Here is a 22388-nt window from a genome sequence, read left to right as displayed (position 1 = left end):
AAAATAGAGAATAGGGGAAAGAATGTGCAGTTAACACCTGGGTACCCACTTGGATTCAACCACTAGGAACATTTTGCCATAGTTCTGCCTGTTTCACTGAACCATTTGAAGGTAGTTGTAGGAATCATGGCATCTCACCCCTAAATGCTTTAGCATTTTATTAAATTGCATTAACTTTTGAAGAGACCAGGCTGATTATTTTCTAGAATGCCCCACCTTCTGGATTTTTGTAAGTAGAATGCCTTGAAATTAATAATTTTGTGGTTATTGATAATTGCAGACGTTGATAGTATTGATAATAACAAGTTCTAGGGTTGACCACTGAGGTAGGACACCAAGAAGGACAGCACTGGAAGCATCATCTGGCAGGCAGGGACCTGGTGGGGGCTGGGGCAAGTAGTATTGGGGCTTGATTTGGCCAGAAATGGAGGTGGGATGCAGAGAGGACTCACCCCACCTCATCCTCACAGGGAGTGCTCGTGGTGGTCTCGGGGAGAGCTGGGCTCAGCTGGACTGTCCTGGGGGGAGTGTGAGTGGGGAGCACCCTGCTCTGTAATGGTGAGAGGAGATGGTTCAGGTTACCTTGCCTGCTGTGTCCTCACTTGAATGTTTGTCAAAAGGAGCGTGCGTGTGCGCGCGCGTGTAGGGATTCCTAAATAACAGCTTGTTTTGGTCTATTGTATAAATGAAAATAATATGAATAAACAAAACCCACGGCGTTCTCATCACTAGCTGAGTTTTATTAGTTTTACTTAGTGTATTAATAGACTAACACTCATTTTAAATAAAAAATTCTCTTATGCTATAGAACACATCTGTTCGATTTCAAAACAATCAGATTTCTTCAGGAACCCAGGTAGAAAAATACAAGAAAAATTATCTTCCAATGCAAGGTAAGAGGCTGCATGATCTTTTTACAAAACATTTCAGAATGTAAAGAATAAAGAGTTTATACCCAACTTAATAAAACATTGTAAATGTAATTGAAGCTCCTCTGCATCATCTTATTCCCCCAGTTAATTTCTGTCCTGATAATGGCCCATGCTTATTTTTTTTAAATTCTTTTACCATGTTGTGTTCATAAATTGATATACTGGTTTAGCATCCCAAATCTGAAACTTTCTGAAGGCAAGAATGATGCTCAAAGGAAACATTCATTGTAGCATTCTGAATGTGGATTAGGGATGCTCAACCAGTAAGTATTTGCAAATATTTCAAAACTTGGGGAAAAAAATGGAGATCTGCAACACTGTTCGCAAGCATTTTGGGTAAGGGACACTCAAGCTTGTGGTATTGTTTCATATTCTGTGTGTCCTTCTGCAATTTTTCTCTCAATACCATATGACTTACCCATCTTCACACACAGACCCTCCAGTGGATTGAGTTTAGTAGCTATAGAGATGGCGTCAGCATTCCTGCTGAGGGGCAGGTAGGTTTGATGCTAATGAGGAGGGCTGCAGAGCGTGTCTTGATCCTGTGGCTTCTCTAGGATACATGTGAAGAGGAAGATGCCGGGCCGTGTCAGCTGGAGGTTTTCCCTTTGCTCTGCACCATGGTGGTACCAGTTTTTTACTGTCAGCAGAGTATGCTCTTCATACTTGCAAACACTTGATCTGGCCAGACTTCAAAATTCTGGCCAGTTGATATAAAATGATGGTTCATTCCGTGAGCTGGTAAGGCCCTGTGAGCATTTTTTACATTCAGTCAGCATTTGAGGTTCCCCTTTTGTGAACTGCCTGTGCCTTTGTCCATTTAAAATTTTGGATGTGTGTGTGTGTGTGTGTGTTTTCTCCTTATAATTATTCTGCATACTAATCCTTTGTCAGTTACAAGGACTGCTAATATTTTCTCCCAATCTGGGTTCAGTTTTTCAGTTTGTGTTTTTTAACGTTTTTCCTTGTAATGTTGACTTTACCAGTCTTTTAAAATAGGTTTTGGTTTTCATGACTTTAATTCTTCTCAATCCTCAGGCCGTAAGTACACCATTTTCTTCTGTGCGCTTTTGCATTCACATCTGAGTTTTTAATCTGGAATTTTAAAAAATTATTTTCGTGAAATAAATTTAGAAAAGATATATGCAATTTGACAATTACAAAGCAAATACTTGGGTTACCACCACCTGCTTAAAGACATAGATTAGTGGCAGCCCAGAGCTGCCCTCCGTGGAGTCCATGGCTTCTCTTCATGGCATACTCATGTTCTCGTGCTCTGCTTCATTGCGCCCTCAGATACTGTGGTTTTTTACAAATGGAAGATTTGTAGCAACTCTGCACTAAGCAAGTCTGTTGGTGCCATTTTCCAATAGCATGCGCTCACTTTGGTAGTATACATTAGCAGTCCCCAGCCTTTTTGGCATCAGGGACCAGTTTTGTGGAAGACAATTTTTGCATGGACTGGGGGAAGGGGGATGGTTTTGGGATGATTCAGCATATTAAATTTATTGTGCACTTTAATTCTAATATTATTACATTGTAACATATAATGAAATAATTTTGACTCACCATAACGTAGAATCAGGGGGAGCCCTGAGCCTGTTTTCCTGCAGTTAGACGGTCCCATCTGGGGGTGATGGGAGACAGTGAGAGATCATCAGGCATTAATTAGATTCTCACAAGGAGCCCCCAACCTAGATCCCGCGCACATGCAGTTCACAATAGGGCTCTTGCTCCTGCGAGAATCTAATGCCGCTGCTGATCTGACAGAAGGAGGCGGCGCTCAGGTGGTAATGCGAGTGATGGGGCGCTGCTGTAAATACCGGTGAAGCTTTGCTGGCTCGCCCACCCGCTGCTCGTCTCCTGCTGTGTGGCCCAGTTCCTACAGGCCCCAGACCGGTATATGGCGGGGCTTGGGGCCCCCTGGTATAAGTGGTATATTTTTAACCTACATATATTGCAAATCAGTATCTTCTCCTGGTTCGTGGCTTGTCTTTTTGCTCTTTATAGTATCTTTTGATGAACCTACATTCTTAAAGTAGTTCACTTTCAGCTTTTCCCTTTGGGCTGTGCTTCTTAGTTCTTTCCCTCTCTTGGGGTCATCAACATCCCTCCCCTAGTACCCACCCAGCTATTTCGGCACTGTATACCCCCTAGCTTCCTCTGTCCCCACTTTCCAAGGTGGGTTCACACAGTCCTCTGGACAGTGTGCTTGCACCTGGAGCCTGTCCATGCCCACAGTCACCTCTCCTTATCCTGCCTAGTTGGTGGATACTTGGGGTTCAAGTTAAAGTTAGTTCATAATCAGCCTGAGAAGAATTAAATTTGATATACAGTGGCTTTGCAGCCTGGTTCTGCCTTTTATTAGTTGACAACCTTGGCAGGTTATTTAACCACTTAGCCTTGGTTTTCTTGCCTATAAAATGGGAATATTATTCTAGTCTTTTCTGTAGAGGTGGTTATGAGAAATGACGTCATACAGCTTTAGTCATAGTTAACTTTGCACAGATAACCTCTGGGGGTGAAGCTTGACATTCTTGTGTCATCCCAAACAGAGCACTCCTGCTGTCCCCCAGAGCCTTGTCTGCCATCTGCCCCTTGGCTCAAGCCCAGACGCCTGTGTACTCCGAGTACTTTTTCTGTTATCCTTTACCATCCACTCCCAGCAGTCCCTAGACTGATCCTTTGGATGTTATTTTCTGGATCTGTTAGTTACACTGAATCATGAAATTGCTGATGTGTGGCAGTTTGGGACCTACAAATCAGTCGTTTCCCGTGGTGTAATGGAACCATTCCTGTCTCACAGGCACAGCACAGCCGCCTCACACGCCCGGCAGCTTGTTGGCTGACCGCCTGCCTTCGCTCTCCTCCTTCAGGCCATTCTCCTGTAACATCCAGCTCCGTTACACTTTTTAACATGTAGGTCAGATTCTGGCACTTGCTCGAGACCCTTCCAAGTTGAGTGTTTACAATATGAATTGGCACACAGGATGAAAATACTGGCACTTCAGTGTATTTTGAGAGATTCACCTCACTTTGTTGTTGGTGGAGGTGTGTTTATTTTGTAATGTATGTGTTGCTGGTACAGTATGTGATTGGTGTGCTGGTCATATTATAGAAAGTTTACACCACAGCCACAAGGGCATTTATGTTTTAACTAAATACCCCATTATTTGGTGAAGCCAAATTCCACAGGTGTTAGATGCCTTTTATCTGCACCTTACACCTTGTGATTGTCTCTGAAATACATTTGGGTCTGTCTGTCAGGCTGTTTGATCACCTGTCTCTTCCCCAGGATTGTAAACTCTGAGAACAGATATTGTCTTGGACATCTAGGACTTGAGTACCTGTGTCAGAGAACTACAAATTAGTAAAGAAAAACATTAAGACATCCTTAACTAATGGATAAAGGACAGCAGTTCACAGGATAGGAACTAAGGAAATGTTTGATCATACTAGTAAAATTTTCAATTAACTGTTAAATCTAACTCTGACAATTTTATTCTAATAGGCAATCCACCTCGAAGATCCAAGTCTGCACCTCCTCGTGATTTAGGCAATTCGGATAAGGGACAAGTAAATCTGTTTTTATATATTCAAACATACATTACTCAGGCTTGAAATCAATGTGTGAATAGACTTAAGTTTCTAAGCCATAAGTAAAAGAGTTTTTACTTAACATTATAAATGTTATATTTTGTAAACACTAGTATCAGAATCTGGCTTCGGAAGTAAGAGGAGGTTTGAGCTGCTAAAATGTCTTGTGCTTACAGGCTGCCTCTCCCAGGGAGCCACCTGAACCACTGAACTTCCCAGATCCTGAATATAAAGAGGAAGAGGAAGAGCACAACACACAGGGAGAAATCAGTCATCCTGATGGAAAGGTTAAAATTTTTTTGAAATAATGAATTCTAAAAAAAATAAACATTGGTTAAAATAGTTGAAACACATAGAATCTAAAATAAGGGCTCTTTGGATAACTTGCCTTTAGATGCCATTTCTCGTTCAGAGATTCAGCAAAAGGAGGCATACAATCGCTGTATGATTTTTGTTCTTACTCCAAAGCCTTTGTAATCCTTGGCACTTCTTAAAAGCTTCAGTTCATTCTAGGTCTTCCTTTCTTGCAGCCTTTCTTACACTGATCCTGAATCGGGGGCCTCTCTCCCCGTCTCCAGCCAACACAGTTTTATTCTTATGCTTAGGAAAGTTTCTTAGTGGGAAAACTGCCTGGGGGTTCCAGCTAAAGGGAATGAGGAGGAAAGGGATATATACAGGTTAGAGGTGATGAGGGAATTTTTCCCTCAGGTTTATGGAAAATTTACTTTTCAAATACCCTAAACTGGTCCATTTCTATTGAAATTATAGGGTTAGAGTTCACTGCTATCCTTGAGGAGTGACAGAAGGACAAAGAGCAACAGTCAAAAGTAGTAGTTAGACTTTCCTGTACGTCTACTTTAGGGTAACAAATCATTGATAAGGGAAGGTTTTTTTTAGATGAATTCCAGCTAATACATGGAAAGGAATGAGAACATTAGAAAATCACGAGTTTGCTACTTCTGATGAAATAAAGGATCTTTTGAGGGAATGTTTTACATTTTATTACAAAGAAATTCAAAATCGGCAGTTGGGAGGAGAATTAGGCATATCTTGGTCAGGAGAAAATCTTCCTTAGGTGACAATCTTGTGTTTTTTTAGGTGGAAAAGGTTTATAAGAATGGGTGTCGTGTTATACTGTTTCCCAATGGAACTCGGAAGGAAGTGAGTGCAGATGGGAAGACCATCACCGTCACTTTCTTTAATGGTGATGTGAAGCAGGTCATGCCAGACCAGAGAGTGGTATGTGTCCAGAGGCGTTCTCCTCCACAGCTTAACCATCTCGGGAGAAAAGGCAGACTGACTGTGTGTCTTTACAGATCTACTACTACGCAGCTGCCCAGACCACTCACACAACGTACCCGGAGGGACTGGAAGTCTTACATTTCTCAAGTGGACAAATAGGTACAAACTTGTTTCACCCTCTCATTAAATTCTTCCCTTCCTTCAAAAAATATTTATTGTAACTTTTTAAACAGAAAAACATTTCCCAGATGGAAGAAAAGAAATCACGTTTCCTGACCAGACTGTTAAAAACTTATTTCCTGATGGACAAGAAGAAAGCATTTTCCCAGATGGTACAATTGTCAGAGTACAACGGTATGACAGCATTATGTTCAATTGTCAGAGCACAACGGTATGACACCATTATGTTCACAGAAAAACCACTCGGTGTGACAGCTGTTCACTGTGCTCAGAAGGTGCCCCAGCCTTGCATTTCTGATGACACACGACATCCATATTAGGGGGTTCAGTTTGAATGAATGTCCCATAGGCATGTCAAGCAGTCAACTTGATGCTTTTTCGTTCCATTCTTTCAAAACAGATTTTAAGTTTGATCATGCCCCTTCCCAGGAATGGCTGTCTTCCCCACCTGATACAGAGCAAGCACTCAGATGGTTTTTAAATGTGTGAAAGAAGGGCCCATTTTCATATAACAAACAAGAGGAAGAACACAAGTTTAAAAAAATCCCTAAGCATTTTGTGGTGAAAATATAAATTATTAAAACAAGCTTTTAACAGGTACATGTAAATGCTAATCTGATAATTGGAACTAGCACCATGAAGCAGAACCACTGAAGAAAATCACAATTGTACAGGGGAAAGAACCAAGGGATGTCTCCAGAAGTAGCTGCCAGAATCAAAAGGCTACTTTTCAATAGTTTTCCTGTTGCCTATTTTCTATTTTTTTAAAGAAATTCTATTTTAAATTTTACAGTGATGGCAACAAACTCATAGAGTTTAATAATGGCCAAAGAGAACTACATACTGCCCAGTTCAAGAGACGGGAATACCCAGATGGCACTGTTAAAACCGTATATGCAAACGGTCATCAAGAAACGAAGTACAGATCTGGTCGGATAAGAGTTAAGGACAAGGAGGGTAATGTGCTAATGGACACGGAGCTGTGACGATCCCTGTGTGATCATGAAGTAACAGTAACTGATTTTTCTTGTTAAAAAATGTACATTTATTGTGGATTCCGTTTAATTTATTGTGTATGTGTGGGGAAAAGATTGGATTCTAAAATAAATGTTTATCCTGTGGCATCTTCATTTTTATATTCTTTGAAATGCAATGATAGCTGTCATTTATAATTCACCTAGCCTGCCTTTCAACAGAGTAAGGAAAGCATTTTTACTCTTTAGGAACTGTGTACAGGTTTTTACAATAAGTGGGTGTGTTTATTGGTTAGAAATGGCTATAAAAACCAAGAAGTACAGGAAGTACATTACATAGATGTCCCACAGGCACATCAGCCATAGAGCACTGGACTTGCACAGAAAGTGTACTCAAGGAGTAAACACGTCTCTGTAGCCAAAATATTACTATGTTCAGTTAGTACCAAAATTAAAGCATTTGATCTACTACACAGGTTCATTAATTATAATAGAATGGGGAGTTACACCAGTGGATGAATATAAATAGGTCACATACAACCAGTAGTAATCATAGTGGGGAGAAAAGTTATAACAAGGCAGACACTGTAATGTCTCAAAATGGGACACCTGAGAGGAGAAGGGGCATGAACGATGAGTAGCCGGTGTTAACCCATGGACCTCCACTACCTTCATCTTATCACAGTGAGATTACTGTAGCCTCATGGAGGCAAGATGTCCCTGAAGGATGGGCAAGTCACCTACTTGTAACTTTATATAATTACAGATTGGTCTAGACAGACCTTACCTGTCACATACACCATGAATCAGGTTTTGTTAATGAAATCTATCAATTCCAGGTGACTTAACAATATGAAAAATAAAACTTTTCAAAGAAAGTACATATATATATATGTATATAATCTATCTCAGAAGAGGTAAGGGTTTTTAAATGAGACAAAAAGCACAAACCTTAAAGGAAAACATTGATAGGCCAGGCATGGTGGCTTATGCCTGTAATCCCAGCACTTTGGGAGGCGAAAGTTGGCAGATCACTTGAGGCCAGGAGTTCGAGACCAGCCTGGCCAACATGGTGAAACCCTGTCTCTACTAAAAATACAAAAATTAACTGGGTGTGGTGGTGCATGCCTGTAATCTCAGCTACTTGGGAGGTAGGACAATCGCTTGAACCCAGGAGGCGGAGATTGCAATGAGCTGAGACCATGCCACTGCACTCCAGTCTAGGTGAGAGTGAGACTCTTATCTCAAAGGGGGAAAAAAAAAAAAAAGGAAAAAATGTTGCTAAATGAGTGAACATTTCTGTCAAATGATATTACAAAACGGGAAAGGCAAGCCCCAGACTCGAAGACATACAACGGATCAGGGATGATTAGAATATATCGTTTCTACAAATCAGTAAGAAAATTGCAAATAAGCCGGGCGCGGTGGCTCAAGCCTGTAATCCCAGCACTTTGGGAGGCCGAGGCGGGCGGATCACAAGGTCAGGAGATCGAGACCACAGTGAAACCCCGTCTCTACTAAAAATACAAAAAATTAGCCGGGCGCGGTGGCGGGCGCCTGTAGTCCCAGCTACTCAGGAGGCTGAGGCAGGAGAATGGCGGGAATCCGGGAGGCGGAGCTTGCAGTGAGCCGAGATCGCGCCACTGCACTCCAGCCTGGGCAACAGCGTGAGACTCCGTCTCAAAAAAAAAAAAAAAAAAAAAAAAGAAAATTGCAAATAATTCAATAGAAAAATAGACAAAATATGAACAAGCAATAAACAAGTGACAGAATGGTCACCAGCTAATAAACCAGTGAATGCATATTCAACGAGATAACGCAGTGAGATACCTTTTCTTACTAATACCACTGGCAACAGTCTGGCGACACCAAGTGCTGACACGGAGCTCAGACAACCAGTGGTGGGATAAACTGGCAGAATATACTGTTCAGAAAGCAAAAAAGTAGTTGGAAAGTAATTGTAAAAGTAGAGTAACCCCATGACCCAGCAAATTCCATCACTGTATGTACTAGAAAACTGCTCATGTATACAAGGCTCCTAAAGGAATATTTATGAGAAAAAAACTGGTAAAGGAGTATCAGGATAAATTATGTGCACGGATGGATACAGCAGTAAAAGTGAATTGAGTTACACATACCAACATGGATAAATAGCAAACAAAATAGAAAATAAAAGATGATTGTGTGACAGCAGATACATTAAAAAATACACAGAGCAATACTGTATCATTTATGGATGCATTCATATGTAGTAAAATTATATAGACCTTTATATGAATGATAAACACCAAATCATAACAGTAGTATTTACCTCTTAATATGGTTGGCTGTGGTCCCACCCAAAATCTCCAATTGTTCTCATGATAATGAGTTCTGACAAGATCTGATGGTTTTATAAGGGATGTCTCCCCCGCTTTGCTTTGCATTTCTCCCTGCTGCCACCTTGTGAAGAAGGTGATTTGCTTCCCCTTCACCTTCTGCCATGTTTGTTAAGTTTCCTGAGGCCTCCCCAGCCATGTGTATCTGAGAGTCAATTAAACCTCTTTCCTTTCTAAATTACCCAGTCGCAGGCAGTTCTATCAGTGTAAGAACATACTAATACACTTCTACAGAATGCAGGGAGAATGTGCTTGGGAGCAGCTTTTTCATACTAATGTCTTACTTCTTAAGCTGAATCATTACGTATAAAATGAATAAATTTTTTTCATGTGTCTTAGCTATTTCATTTTGAAATTATGGTAAAATAAAACAAGCAAATGTTTGGAAGCAAACATTTATTAACTTTTTTTTTCCACACAATTCCTAACAGCTCGATATGTAAAAATGAGGAGAGGTAAAGCACTATTGCTGAACAAGTTAAGAAAATTAAGCCTGAAATAGTCTAAATGTAAGACATAGTCTAAACATAACAGAAAACTTTCTTCTAAGCTTCTATAGATGCTCTGCACTGTATACCTGAAAAACAAAATGTGTTATTTTAAACCTTTACTTAATGTAAATGTGCAAGTCTAGCTGAATCATTCCTTATGGACAAGATTAAAAAGTTAGCTGGCTACCCACGTACTTCAGTAACTTGGTATGAGGATGGTGGCTGCTCAGTAGTTCTGTGTGCTTAGCGGGTATTTATGTGCTTTACTTACAGTGCCCACTCTCTCCTGCTGTCCCCATGTACCCTGGTACTGTGAGAGTCATGACAGCCCATCCAAACGTCCTTACAGATAGGGGCCTCTTTGATACTAGTGCTGACTAGGTGAGAAGGCCTATGAAGAAATCTGGAAGAGATTCTTGGGGAGCGTTGCTGTCATTCCTTTGAGAAATCAAGGAAAATCCATGGATGCTTTTCTGATCAATCTAGCATTAATCTCCACTAGTCCCATGCCTTATGCTATGAATAGAACAAGAACTTACACTTAGGCGTTATTCATCTTTATCTGCAAGCCCCATTTCTACTAATGGCATATGAACTGGATGCTGCTCTTCGTCATATAATGTCACTATCTGTTCTGGTGCCGGAGCCTAAAATTAAAAGATACAGTTGTCAAGAAAACAGTATGTCTTGGCTGCCTTTTCCCTCTCACATCTGGCCATTCACACAGGTGGAAAAAGGCGTTCTCTCAGGGGCCTATTGATAATTTTATACTCTATGCTTCCAAAAGGCATCTGTGGTGGTTTCTTGCAAAACCCCATTCTTTCCATTCTTCTGCTCTATTTAAATTCCTTCTCACAAGGTTTTCCTAAATGAAGCCAGGGGGCTTTGCCACCACCATCCCTTGTTACAGGTCATTTGCATTCCACACACAGCATTATACCTTTATGCATAAACTGACAGTGATGGTTAATATTAGTTGTTAACTTCGCTGGATTGAGGGATGCCTCGATGGCTGGTGAAGCATTTCTAGGTGTGTCTGTGAAGGTGTTTTCAGAGGAGACTGGTGCTAAATCAGTGGACAGAGGAAGACCCACTCTCCATGTGGGCAAGGGACATCCAGGTGGCTGGGAGACAAACAGGCAGAAAGGGGGTTCTCTGCTCTCCTTCCTGAGTAGGGGACACCTTTTCTCCTCCTCCCCTCGGACATCAGCCTCCAGATTCTTTGGCTTTTGGGCTGTAGGACTTGCACCAGTGACCTCCCAGGGGCTCTTTGGCCTCGGACTAGCAACTGCATTGTCAGCTTCCCTAGTTCTGAGGCCTCCAGACTGACCCAGGCTACCAGCTTCTCTGGTTCTCCAGCTTGCATACAGCCTATCATAGGACTTCACCTGTGATTGTGTGAGCCAGTTCCCTTAATAAATCCTCTCATATATCTATGGTTCTGATTATCCTCATATACTCACAAAATTTTGAATATTAGAGAAGTGAAAAAATACATATCTATAAGAAATACTTGCCCTGTCTGTATTTTCACTAGGTTGAGAGAAAGCCTGGATGAGCTAGTCATACCACTCTGCACATGCAATAGCATATATACAGGGATTTTCAAAAAGCACTTTCCAGGAACCATGCTGACTGATTATGAGCTCATCTGTGTCATAGCCAGTGTGTCAGGAATCCCCAAATCGTGGCACCAGGCAGGAATCACAAAGGAGGGAAGCAGGTTGAGATGCACACCAGCAGTGAGGACTAGGTGAACTGAACGTCACGTTACACGTTCCCGTCTAAGGGGCTGTTGCTACGCTTTCAGCTGACTGCCATTTCAGGGGGATGGGAAGACCCAGGATTCCTAGTTTTTAGAATATCTAATCAGGGCCAGAAATACAGACTTCCTGGGTAAGATTTCCAATTTTAAAACACTATGCTAAATAAAACAAGGTACAGGCCAGATTCTGTCTGTGGGCTACTGTGACATGCTGAGCCTCAGAACAAGAAAACATTTACAGGAAACAGTCTGGAGTTTTTTAGTTGACCTTTTGATGCAGGTTCTACTATATCAAATAATTCAAAAGTAGTACAATTATGAGACTAGTACAATTAGTATAATTCAAGCCTTTCTATAATGACCAGAACTACCATTCTTTCCCACGCTTCTTTTAGAATGCAGGTGAAATGCCACGTTCCTGTTTTACTTATTCAGTTAAATACTTGAGTGGCTTCTAAGCAGCAGCTCAAACACCCTCTCCTGACCTCTCCAGATGCAAATAATCATTTCTTCTCACACTTCCCCCACCCACAAAGTTAGCTATAGCTCTGTTATAGTACTTATTTCATTCAACCTCACACTAATTGTTTGCATATTTGTTTCCCTATTATAAATTAATTATGGGATAGTCATCTTGAGCATTTTATTAATTACATAAATGATATTTTATATCACCATAGGGGTAAGCAGTTTGTTAAACATAAACTAAGACATTTTAACAAGCCTTAAAATTAAGCTTTATATGTATATGTAAAGCTATACATATAAACTATATCCTATATAGCTTTATATGCTTCAGTATACTCTTGCATGTAGACATTGCATAGAAACACTTGACAAAGTGTGGACACAGAAATAGCTTTACAATAATTGTGGCCGGTTGAGACACTTACCATGGACACAGCATAAAGCTGTTTTCCTTGAAGACAGTCTATCATAGCCCACAGTGCCTCCATACTCCATTTGGGACAATATGGTATTCTTGTCTCCCCTAGGTCCCTTAAGGGAGGTTTAAACCCTGCCAAGAGAACCTTTATGGCTCGAGCTGGATACCGCATAAGATGAGGAGGAATTTGGCACAGTCTGTCACAAAAGAAATTCTTAAATTAAAATTCTCTTCCAGCTGAAACTATACAATTCTTAGAAAGAAAGCATAAGGGAAAAGCTTTGTAACATTGGATTTTACAGCGATTATTTTGGATACGACCCCAAAAGCACAGGAAATGAGAAAAATCAGATAAAATGGACTTCTTAAAAAATTAAACTTCTGTGTATCAAAGGATACAACAGAGCAAAAAGGCAACCTACAGAATGGGAGAAAACATACATAAACATGGACATTAAAGATCTACAAATGACCAGCGAGCACATGACAGGATGTTCAACATCACTAATCATGAGGGAAATGCAAATCAAATCCAAAGTGAGATTCCACCTCACACCTACTAGATGACTACTATAAAACAACAAAACCACAAGTGCTGGTGAGGATGTGCAGGAACTGGAACCTTTGTGCTCTTAGTGAGAATGTAAAATAGTGCAGCCACTGTGGGAAAGAGCATGGAGGTTCCTCAAAAATTAGGATAGACCATATGATCCAGCAGTTCCATTTCTGGGTATATACCCAAAATAACTGAGAGAAGGTACTCAAAGATATAAATGTACACCCACGTTCATAGAAGCATTATCCACAAGAGCCAAAAGTGGGCAGCAACCCAAGTTCCACCTTCCAGGGAAGGGATAAATGAGATGTAGTATACACTGTATGAGGGGGCTTCAAAAAGTTCATGGAAAGATGAAATTAAGATGAAAATAAAAAATGTAAACTTTATTTCTCAACATAAGTTCCATCAAGACCATGACACATTTGTAAGCTATGATAACAGCCCTTTAGTCCATCCCTTAAGAACTGAGGGTCCTGGGAATATAACCATGTCAATGTGATCTTTCTTACATTATTAACTGGAGAAAAATGGGTGCCCTTTAAATACTTTTTAAGATTAGGAAACAAAAAACAATCTAGAAAGGGCCACATCAGGACTGTAAAGTGGATGCCTAATGATTTAGGTAAAACTCTTGCAAAATCGCCCTTGTTTGATGAGAGGAATGAGCAGGAGCACTGTGGTGGTGAAGGACTCTGGTGAAGCTTTCCCAGGCGTTTTCCTGCTAAAGCTTTGACCAACTTTCTCAAACACTCCTAAGAAGATGTTGTCATTCTTTGCCTTTCCAGAAAGCCGGCAAGCAAAATGCCTTCGGCATCCAAAAAAGAAAAAACAAATGGTTGCCATGACCTTTGCTCTTGACCAGTCCATTTCTGACCGGACCACTTCCGCCTCTTGTTTTCACTGTGCCCTGCCTTCAGGATCACACTGGTAAAGTCACGTTTCATCTGCAATTGCAGTTCTTTGAAGAAATGCTTCAGGGTCCTCATCCTGCTTGTCTACAGTTTCCACTGAAAGCTCTGCTCCTCTCTGCAGCTGAGCTGGGTCCAACAGGTTTGGCATCCACTGAGTGGAGAGTTTCCTCAACTCTTTCAGTCAGCATTGTATAAGCTGAACCAACTGAAACGTCTTTGCTGCTGGCTGTTATTTCTGCTGTTGTCAGTCCTCTTCAATTAGGGCATGAACAAGATTCATTTTTTTTTCCTCACAAATTGATGTGGAAGGACTACTGCTACGGGCTTCATCTTCAACATCATCTTATCCCTTCATAAAACAAGTTATCCATTTGTAAACTGCTTTCTTTGGGGCACTGTTTCCATAAAGTTTTTAAAAAGCAAAAATGGTATCACCATTCCTCCACCCAAGCTTCACCATAAATTTGATGTTTGTTGTTGTTTCAATATGAGCAGAATTCATGTTGCACTTACCCTTTTTAGTGTCTCAAATAAGATCCTGTTCAGACATGTTAGAACAAGTTAGCAAAATTTTGGTGAAAAATTTTTGAAATCCATGCAGTTTTTTCATAGTATGCATTTTCCATGAACTTTTTGAAGACCCCCTCATATATATAATGGAATATTATTCAGCCTTAAGAAGTAAATTCTGACACATGCTACAACATGGATGAATCTTTAAAAATTATGCTATTGAAATAAGCCAACACAAAAGGACAAATGCTGTATGAATTTACTTATATGAGGTACCAAGAACAGGCAAGTTCAGAGACAGGAGACCATGGGTTACTAGGGATTAGGTGAGAATGGACTATGATCTTATTATTTAATAGGTACAGGGTTTCTGTTTGGAATAACAAAATTGTTCTGGAAGTGGAAAGTGGTGGCAGTTGTATAACCTTGTGAATGTATTTAATGCCAGTTATTATACTTAAAAATAGCTAAAATGGGCCAGGTGTGGTGGCTCACGCCTGTAATCCCAGCACTTAGGGAGGCTGAGGCGGGGGGATAACCGGAGGTCAGGAGTTCGAGACCAGCCTGGCCAACATGGCGAAATCCCGTCTCTATTAAAAATATAAAAACATCAGCTGGGATGGTGGCAGGCACCTGTAATTCCAGCTACTAGGGACGCTGAGGCAGGAGAATCACTTGAACCTGGGAGGCGGAGGTTGCAGGGAGCCGAGATTGCATCACTATACTCCAGCCTGGGCGACAGAGCAAAACTCCATCTCAGGAAAATAAAAAAGCTAAAATGGCAAATTTTATGTATACTTTAACTCGATAAAAATTCCCAATTTATAAACAGCCTTAGATTAACCCTTTTCTTTTAAAAGAGACAAAATATTCTCAATAAGAAAACTATTTTTTAAAAAAAGAAACCTAATTCAACACCCCGACATTTATTTTCAACCTGTTTAATGTCAGCTTTGCAGTTGATCCATAATCAACAAATTGTACTAGGATAGATAAAGGATTAAATTCTTTAATGGAAACAATCTTCGCTCTATACCATAAGCCATCATCATATTCTGCAAGGCAAGGCATTTCTGGAAAGACAGAAAAAGGGAAAAAGTCATATGGTCTTTTATTAAATATTTTTAATCCAAAGGAAATCAGCATATCAAAGGGCTACCTGCACCCCATGTTTGTTGCAGCACTACTCACAATAGCCAATATATGGAATCAACCCAGGTGTCCATCAACAGATGAATGAATAAAGAAAATGTGCTAATTATATACACAATGGAATACTATTTGGCCATAAAAAAGAATGGAATCCTGTTATTTGCAGTAACATGGATGGATCATTATATTAACTAAGACAAGCACAGAAAAACAAGTATCGCATGTTCTCACTCATATGAGAGCTAAAAAAGTGCATCTCATGAGGATAACAAGTAGATTAATGGTCACACGAGGCCATAAAAGGCAAATATACATGTGTTTGGGGTTGGGGGATGAAGAAGGTTGGTTGATAGGTACAAACATATAGTTGGAAGGAATAAGTTCCAATATTTGATAGCAGAGTAAGGTACCTAGTTCACAACAATGGATTGTATATTTCAGATTAACCAGAAGTCTTGAAATGTTCCCAACACATAGAAGTAACTGCTCGAGGTGATGAATACCCTATTGTCTTGATAATTACACACTCTATGCATGTAATATCACATGTACCCCATAAATATATACAATTATGTATCAAAAATGTTTAATACAGAAAAGTACAAAGAAGAAAATGTAACAAATATATGCTCACCATCCAGAATTAAACACTAAACAGTTGGCCTTATGTTGGCTTCTCTTTCTCTGTTCGTATTTTGTAAGTCTTTGTTCACTAAATAAAGGCACTTCTCCCATTCTCAGTTGCTAGTTCTTGTATTCTTATTATGAGCTTATTAGCTCATATTGCCACTGCCCCAACTTCTGATACTCCCCTAGTCTCTTCTAGCGTGGGCCATCATCTTTGGCAAAGGATGATAACTATTTGCTGTTCCTGCCTTCCATTCTGTCCTCCCATTCATTTGCTGTGGGACCACCAGAATTAAATTTTTAAAAATGCAATTACATTGCTCTTATTTAAAATTCTTTAATGGTACACCTTAACTGCCTGTAATATCAAGTCCTTATTACAATTTACAGGCGTCTTCAGTTGTTTGTTCTCCCAAACAACTTCTACCACATTTCCTCAATGAGTTACCTAAACAGGATTACTTAAAATTTTGATCCTTCTATTTAGCTTATGACTATCCCCCTCATCTAGAGTGTTTTCCTGAGCCCTTCTTTTTTTATGATGTTTATCATAAACATCAAGAAAACATTCTGACAGTTTTTAGGGTATTCATTGCCTTGAGCAGTTATCATTCTTCTTTCAAAGCCCAGCTCCAACATGACCAACAAAGCCCTAACAACTGATCACTGCTTTCCCTGATTCTACAGCATTACACACACTCCTTTAAGAGAAGCTATTCTTTTCATACTCTACTTGGTTTATCTGTCTCTTCTCTGCTTAGAGCACTTGTTCTTGAGTGCAGAACTGTTGTTTGTATTCCTAACATGGTACCTGACACAAGCTCAGTAAAAAAAAAAAAGTGTACTAATGAGTGCTAGGCTTGAGTTAAACTGTGGAAAAATTAGTACGGTATACACTTCCCTTTGTACATCCTTAGATTTCAGAGTGATGGCATGTGCCTCAGTTTCCTATCTTGTTCTACTTCCTTATGTCATACGCTTTTTATGTAATTTCACAGAGAATTCTATTTGTGGGCAAGTGACATTGAAATACATGACTAATGAATAAAGATTTTTATTTCAAGTGATTTTAATTAAAGAGTTATAGACAATTTCTTTCATATATAAATTCATCAGGGCCAGGAACGGAGGCTCATGCCTTTAATCCCAGCACTTTGGGAGGCCGAGGTGGGCAGATCACCAGAGGTCAGGAGTTCGAGACCAGTCTGACCAACATGGAGAAACCCCATCTCTACTAAAAATACAAAATTAGCCAGGCGAGGTGGTACGTGCCTGTAATCCCAGCTACTTGGGAGGGTGAGGCAGGAGAATCGCTGAACGTGGGAGGCACAAGTTGCAGTGAGCCGACACTGAGCCATTGCACTCCAGCAGCCTGGGCAACAAGAGTGAAACTGTCTCAAAAAAAAAAAAAAAAAAAAAAAGTCATCAGTGAAACAATAAAGAATCTCATCTGGGCCGGGCGCAGTGGCTCACGCCTGTAATCCCAGCACTTTGGGAGGCCGAGGCAGGTGGATCACAAAGTCAGGAATTTGAGACCAGACAGGCCAAGATGGTGAAACCCCGTCTCTACGAAAAATACAAAAATTAGCTGGGCATAGTGGTACATGCCTGTAATCCTAGCTACTCAGGAGGCTGAGGTAGGAGGACTGCTTGAGCCCAGGAGGCGGAGGTTGCAGTGAGCACCACTGCACTCCAGCCTGGGTGACAGAGCAAGACTCCGTCTCAAAAAAAAAAAAAAAAAAAAAAGGCTGGGCAAGTTGGCTCATGCCTATAATCCTAGCATTTTGGGAGACCAAGGTGGGCAGTTCACTTGAGTTCAGGAGCTTGACACCAGCCTGGTTAACATGGGGAAATCCCATCTCTAGTAAAAATACAAAAATTGGCTGGGCATGGTGGCACGCACCTGTAATCCCAACTACTTGGGAGGCTGAGGCAGGAGAATCGCTTGAACCCGGGAGCAGGAGGTTGCAGTGAGCCGAGATCACATCACTGCACTCCAGCTCGGGCAACAAAACAAGACTCTGTCTCAAAAACCAAACACAAAACTCACGGAATACTGGTAAGACATGAAGATGATGGTTTTTCCTTTGCTAAAATATCAAGAATACATCCCTATGACATACTGCAGTAACCGGACACATCTTCCTCAGAGGAGAGCCACACACATTTAATAAAGATGGGAAGAATGGACTGAAAAGATCAAAGAGTAGAAATCTGACCTGACAGAACAGGTCATATTTTGAGCCTCCACCTCACGATTATCGTAGGTGGCTTGTAATTAAAATGATGACCATTAAGGTCTGAATGACAACTCTTCCAACTTCAGCTACTGATAACCTCAAACTCAGAAAATAATCTTTATGCACTTTTCCAACACCGTCTCACTTGTGCAACGTGAACGTGCCCCCCAAGGGAGTTTACTAATGTCTCTGAGTTCACCTTCCTTATCTAGAAAATGAGAAAGAGGTCATCTTCTGGGCATCTCGAGGATTCCAGGAAATCATGCATGTAAAGTGAATACAAGACAAATGTCAACATTAGAGAGAGCCCAAGGTCATCAGCCCATTAAAACAAAATCCAAGTTTTATTAAGTATCCTGTTTCATTCAAATGTAGTAAGTATACCTGTTCTAAAATCCGTCAGAGGAGGAAGTGCCTCTACCTTCTTATTAACCCTCTGCAGTGCTTCATCAAGGCTCTCGGATTCCGATTCCCCGCTGACTCCACTATCATCTGTGTCACTATGCTGGTTAGAGTGGTTACAAGTTTCTATAGAATCAAGGCAAATATACACCTAAGTGGGGAGAAGGAAAGGAAAACTTTCAGATTCTGGAATTTCAAGCATTTATGTGGACAAAATTACTGTGGCAGACAGCCTCCAGGGATGCCCCCAGAGACCTCTACACCTCCTGATATTCACCTCCTATTCCTTCCCACATCCTACCACACTTATCTTGTGATCAAGACAACACGATTAGGCTGGGCATGGAGGTTCATGCCTATAATCCCAGCACTTTGGAAGGCTGAGGTGGGAGGATCACTTGAGCTCATGAGTTCAAGACCAGCCTGAGTAACACAGTGAGACCGCATCTCTACTAAGAATCAAAATCCTGAGGCTGGGCGCGGTGGCTCACGCCTGTAATCCCAGCACTTTGGGAGGCCGGGGGGGGGGGAGTGAATCACGAGGTCAGGAGATCGAGACCATCCTGGCTAACATGGTGAAACCTCGTCTCCACTAAAAATGCAAAACAAAAATTAGCCGCACGTGGTGGCGGCCGCCTGTAGTCTCGATACTCTGGAGGCTGAGGCAGGAGAATGGCATGAACCCGGGAGGTGGAGCTTGCAGTGAACTGAGATCGCACCACTGCACCCCAGCCTGGGAGACAGAGCAAGACTCTGTTTAATAATAATAACAGTAGTAGTAATCATAATTAGCTGGGCATGGTAGTACACACCTGTAGTCCCAGCTGCTCGGGAGCCCAAGGCAGGAGGAATGCTTGAGCCTGGGAAATTAAGGCTTCAGTGAGCTATGTTTATGTCACTGCACTCTCCAGCCTGGATGACAAAACGTGTCCTCTATCTCAAAACAAACAAACAAATAGAAAAAACCACACAACTATAGTGACAGTGTGTGACTCCTGAGACTGGCATATAAGGACATGTAGCTTCTGTCTTGGTAGAGCTGTCCCAGGGATCTCATGTGCCAGGAAGCCACAGCCATGCTGCAAGCAGACAATCGGAGAGGCCACAGGCAGGAAACAGAGCCTTCCAGGTGGTGCCATGTGAGTCTTTTCGAAAGTGGTTTCTGCAGCCCCTGCCAACATCATGGCTGCAACCTCCTGAGAGCCTGAGCTAGAGTGCCTAACTCAGCATCTCCCAGACTCCTGACCCTCATGTGTGTTTGTATTAAGCTGCTAAGTTTAGGGGTAAATTGTGATGCAGCAATAAATAAGCAAAATTACCAAAACCAGCAATAGTTGTTTAGCAACTACATACAGCATAACATGCTACTTACTCTGCTCTCTGATGAAATTAGAAAGCAAATCCTTCCCCTGCCTGTGAGAGAATGGCCTATGAAGGAGCTGCTGAAGCTACTTATTTCTTCCTCTCTTTGTTAGCCAAGGACAAGTAATTGAACTTTCAGTGCCTTTATTCATCATTCAATCAATATTCACCAGGTGCCTAGTATTTACCAGGCGCTACTCTAGGTTCTGGGGATACCTCAATGAACAACATGGAGCTATACCCTAAGGGGAGGCAGACCAACCTAGTTAAGTGGGACACAGTGTCAGCCAGGTGGTTAAGTGGAAGAGTTCAATGCGGGAAGAGGAAGGAAAGCAAGATGTTTAAGATTTCATAGATAGAAACGGTTCCACCTTAAAAATCTAAATATCGGATATGAGCATAACATTGAATAAAGCAGCATAACACTGGGAACCCAGTAGGTCCTTAAAAAACACTTGCCTTAAATATTAACAAATATCTGAAGAGGGTATTATAGGGTGGGGCAAACTAGAGATCACGAATTTGCAACATTTGAAATCAGGAAGATAGAGAAGTGAAGAGTCACTTCTGGTGTTTAAGACCAAGATAGATTGTTATGTTTTTCATCACCAACTAATCATTTAGATCACATACTTCATTAGGTGAGACAACGTGCTTGACTTGAACAGCACAGAGTTCTCCTGGGGAAGGCAGAGATGAAGACAAATATGGTGGTAAAAGAGGAGTGTCTGTTTCAGACGAAAGCAATTCCTAAAACACCACAGAAAAATTCAAATTTCAGAATGAGGATGAAAATCTATTACATTATAAAAATTCATGACGGTGCCAATTTAGTTTTGAATTAGCAGAAAGCAAGCTCTCTTAAATACTGAACACCATAAAATGATTTTGTTACAGTAGGACCAAAATGTGATGACAATCAAAGATCTTTAGTATTCTTTTGTCCTCTAATTCTAAAGCGTTTTGTGCAAAAAAATGCATGTATGTTTATTGATATGCATATTATCTACACATACACATACAATTCTAGAAGAATAGTTAATATTAACTGCCACCAATGAGGGCTGCGGTGTTTGAGGTGCAGAATGAGGAACACATCCCTCTTCCTTTTATACATTTTTGCAGTATTTAAGTACTTTCTAATAAAAACTAAAATAATACATGAAATGCTAAAAGAAAATTTAAGTTAAAATCATCAGAATGGTGTGCTTTCTCTTAAGCCCCATGAAAGCATAAGGAATACTACAGTTATGTGATTCCCAAGACGACCATGGCACCTAGTAACTGTTAAAAGCAAATGTGTATAAAAATGTGGTGCATGTTTTTCTGCAAATACAAGCAATATATTTATTTATTTATTTATTTATTTATTGAGACTGAATCTCACTCTGTCACCCAGGCTGGAGTGCAACGGTGCGATCTCAGCTTACTGCAAGCTCTGCCTCCTGGGTTCACGCCATTCTCCTGCCTCAGCCTCCTGAGTAGCTGGGACTACACGTGCCTGCCACCACGCCCAGCTAATTTTTTTGTATTTTTTTTTTTTTTTTTAGTAGAGACAGGGTTTTACCATGTTAGCCAGGATAGTCTTGATCTCTGGACCTTGTGATCCACCTGCCTCAGCTTCCCAAAGTGCTGGGATTACAGGCGTGAGCCACCGCGCCCGGCACAATATCTTCATAAAAAGTTCTTATTCTTCAAGAATAAGGTAATTATCTTAAGTAAAACCATCATATTCAAATTTGTAGGTTAATTTATTACTATTTAATGTTTTCAAACTGGTAGACAAAACAAAAAAAAGTTTGAACCTAGGAAAATTCAGCAAAAAGTGATCAGCCACTGTTGAAATTTGTTGAACTTTTTAAGTAAGTAATAGGCAATTTACAATAAGGTTATGTTATTTTCATAAATTACAAAGGTTTACTTAAGTAAACTCTTCCTGCACAAAAAAAGTCCAAGTGATAAAAGAAAACAAACAGATAAACTGGACTTCATCAAAATTAAAAACTTTGGTACTTAAAAGGACACTATCAAAAAAGTGAAAAGAAAGCTGGCTGTGGGGGTCCATGCCTTTAGTTCCAGCTACTCTGCAAAAAGGCAGGAGGGCTGCTTGAGGCCCGGAGTCCAACACCAGCCTGGGCAATGGAGCAAGACTCTCTCAAATCCGTTAATGTGAAAAG

General features: G+C 40.8%; 2 protein-coding genes across 7 annotated transcripts in view; one reads left to right on the top strand and one right to left on the bottom strand.

Annotated features, from left to right (window-relative positions):
- Positions 1 to 7075, top strand: part of CPAP (centrosome assembly and centriole elongation protein) — a 42941-nt gene extending 35866 nt beyond the window's left edge. For 4 of the 6 annotated variants that reach the window (XM_015439075.4, XM_074021735.1, XM_005585501.4 and 1 more), the window contains 7 exons: positions 809 to 893; positions 4444 to 4508; positions 4706 to 4816; positions 5628 to 5768; positions 5846 to 5930; positions 6005 to 6125; positions 6745 to 7075. In XM_015439075.4, the coding sequence (XP_015294561.3) occupies positions 809 to 893; positions 4444 to 4508; positions 4706 to 4816; positions 5628 to 5768; positions 5846 to 5930; positions 6005 to 6125; positions 6745 to 6937 (801 nt within the window). In that variant the 3' untranslated portion in view covers positions 6938 to 7075. Of the gene's footprint in view, positions 1 to 808; positions 894 to 3738; positions 3852 to 4443; positions 4509 to 4705; positions 4817 to 5627; positions 5769 to 5845; positions 5931 to 6004; positions 6126 to 6744 lie in introns of all 6 variants that reach the window. The other 2 variants (XR_012426767.1, XR_012426768.1) reach the window with 2 other exon arrangements.
- Positions 7076 to 9684: 2609 nt separating this feature from the next.
- The window catches only part of RNF17 (ring finger protein 17), a 113020-nt gene continuing 100316 nt past the window's right edge, over positions 9685 to 22388 (bottom strand). Inside the window, exons 32-37 of the mRNA XM_005585492.4 lie at positions 20845 to 20961; positions 18832 to 19000; positions 15366 to 15501; positions 12453 to 12642; positions 10334 to 10441; positions 9685 to 9880 (exon numbers count right to left, since the gene is read on the bottom strand). Coding sequence (XP_005585549.3) covers positions 10343 to 10441; positions 12453 to 12642; positions 15366 to 15501; positions 18832 to 19000; positions 20845 to 20961 — 711 coding nt within the window. The 3' untranslated portion in view covers positions 9685 to 9880; positions 10334 to 10342. The remainder of the gene's footprint in view (positions 9881 to 10333; positions 10442 to 12452; positions 12643 to 15365; positions 15502 to 18831; positions 19001 to 20844; positions 20962 to 22388) is intronic.

Source organism: Macaca fascicularis, chromosome 17, assembly GCF_037993035.2.
Source record: "Macaca fascicularis isolate 582-1 chromosome 17, T2T-MFA8v1.1".
NCBI classification, from domain to species: domain Eukaryota; kingdom Metazoa; phylum Chordata; class Mammalia; order Primates; family Cercopithecidae; genus Macaca; species Macaca fascicularis.
The sequence above is the reverse complement of the archived record's forward strand: the minus strand, read 5'-3'. Positions and strand labels throughout refer to the sequence as shown.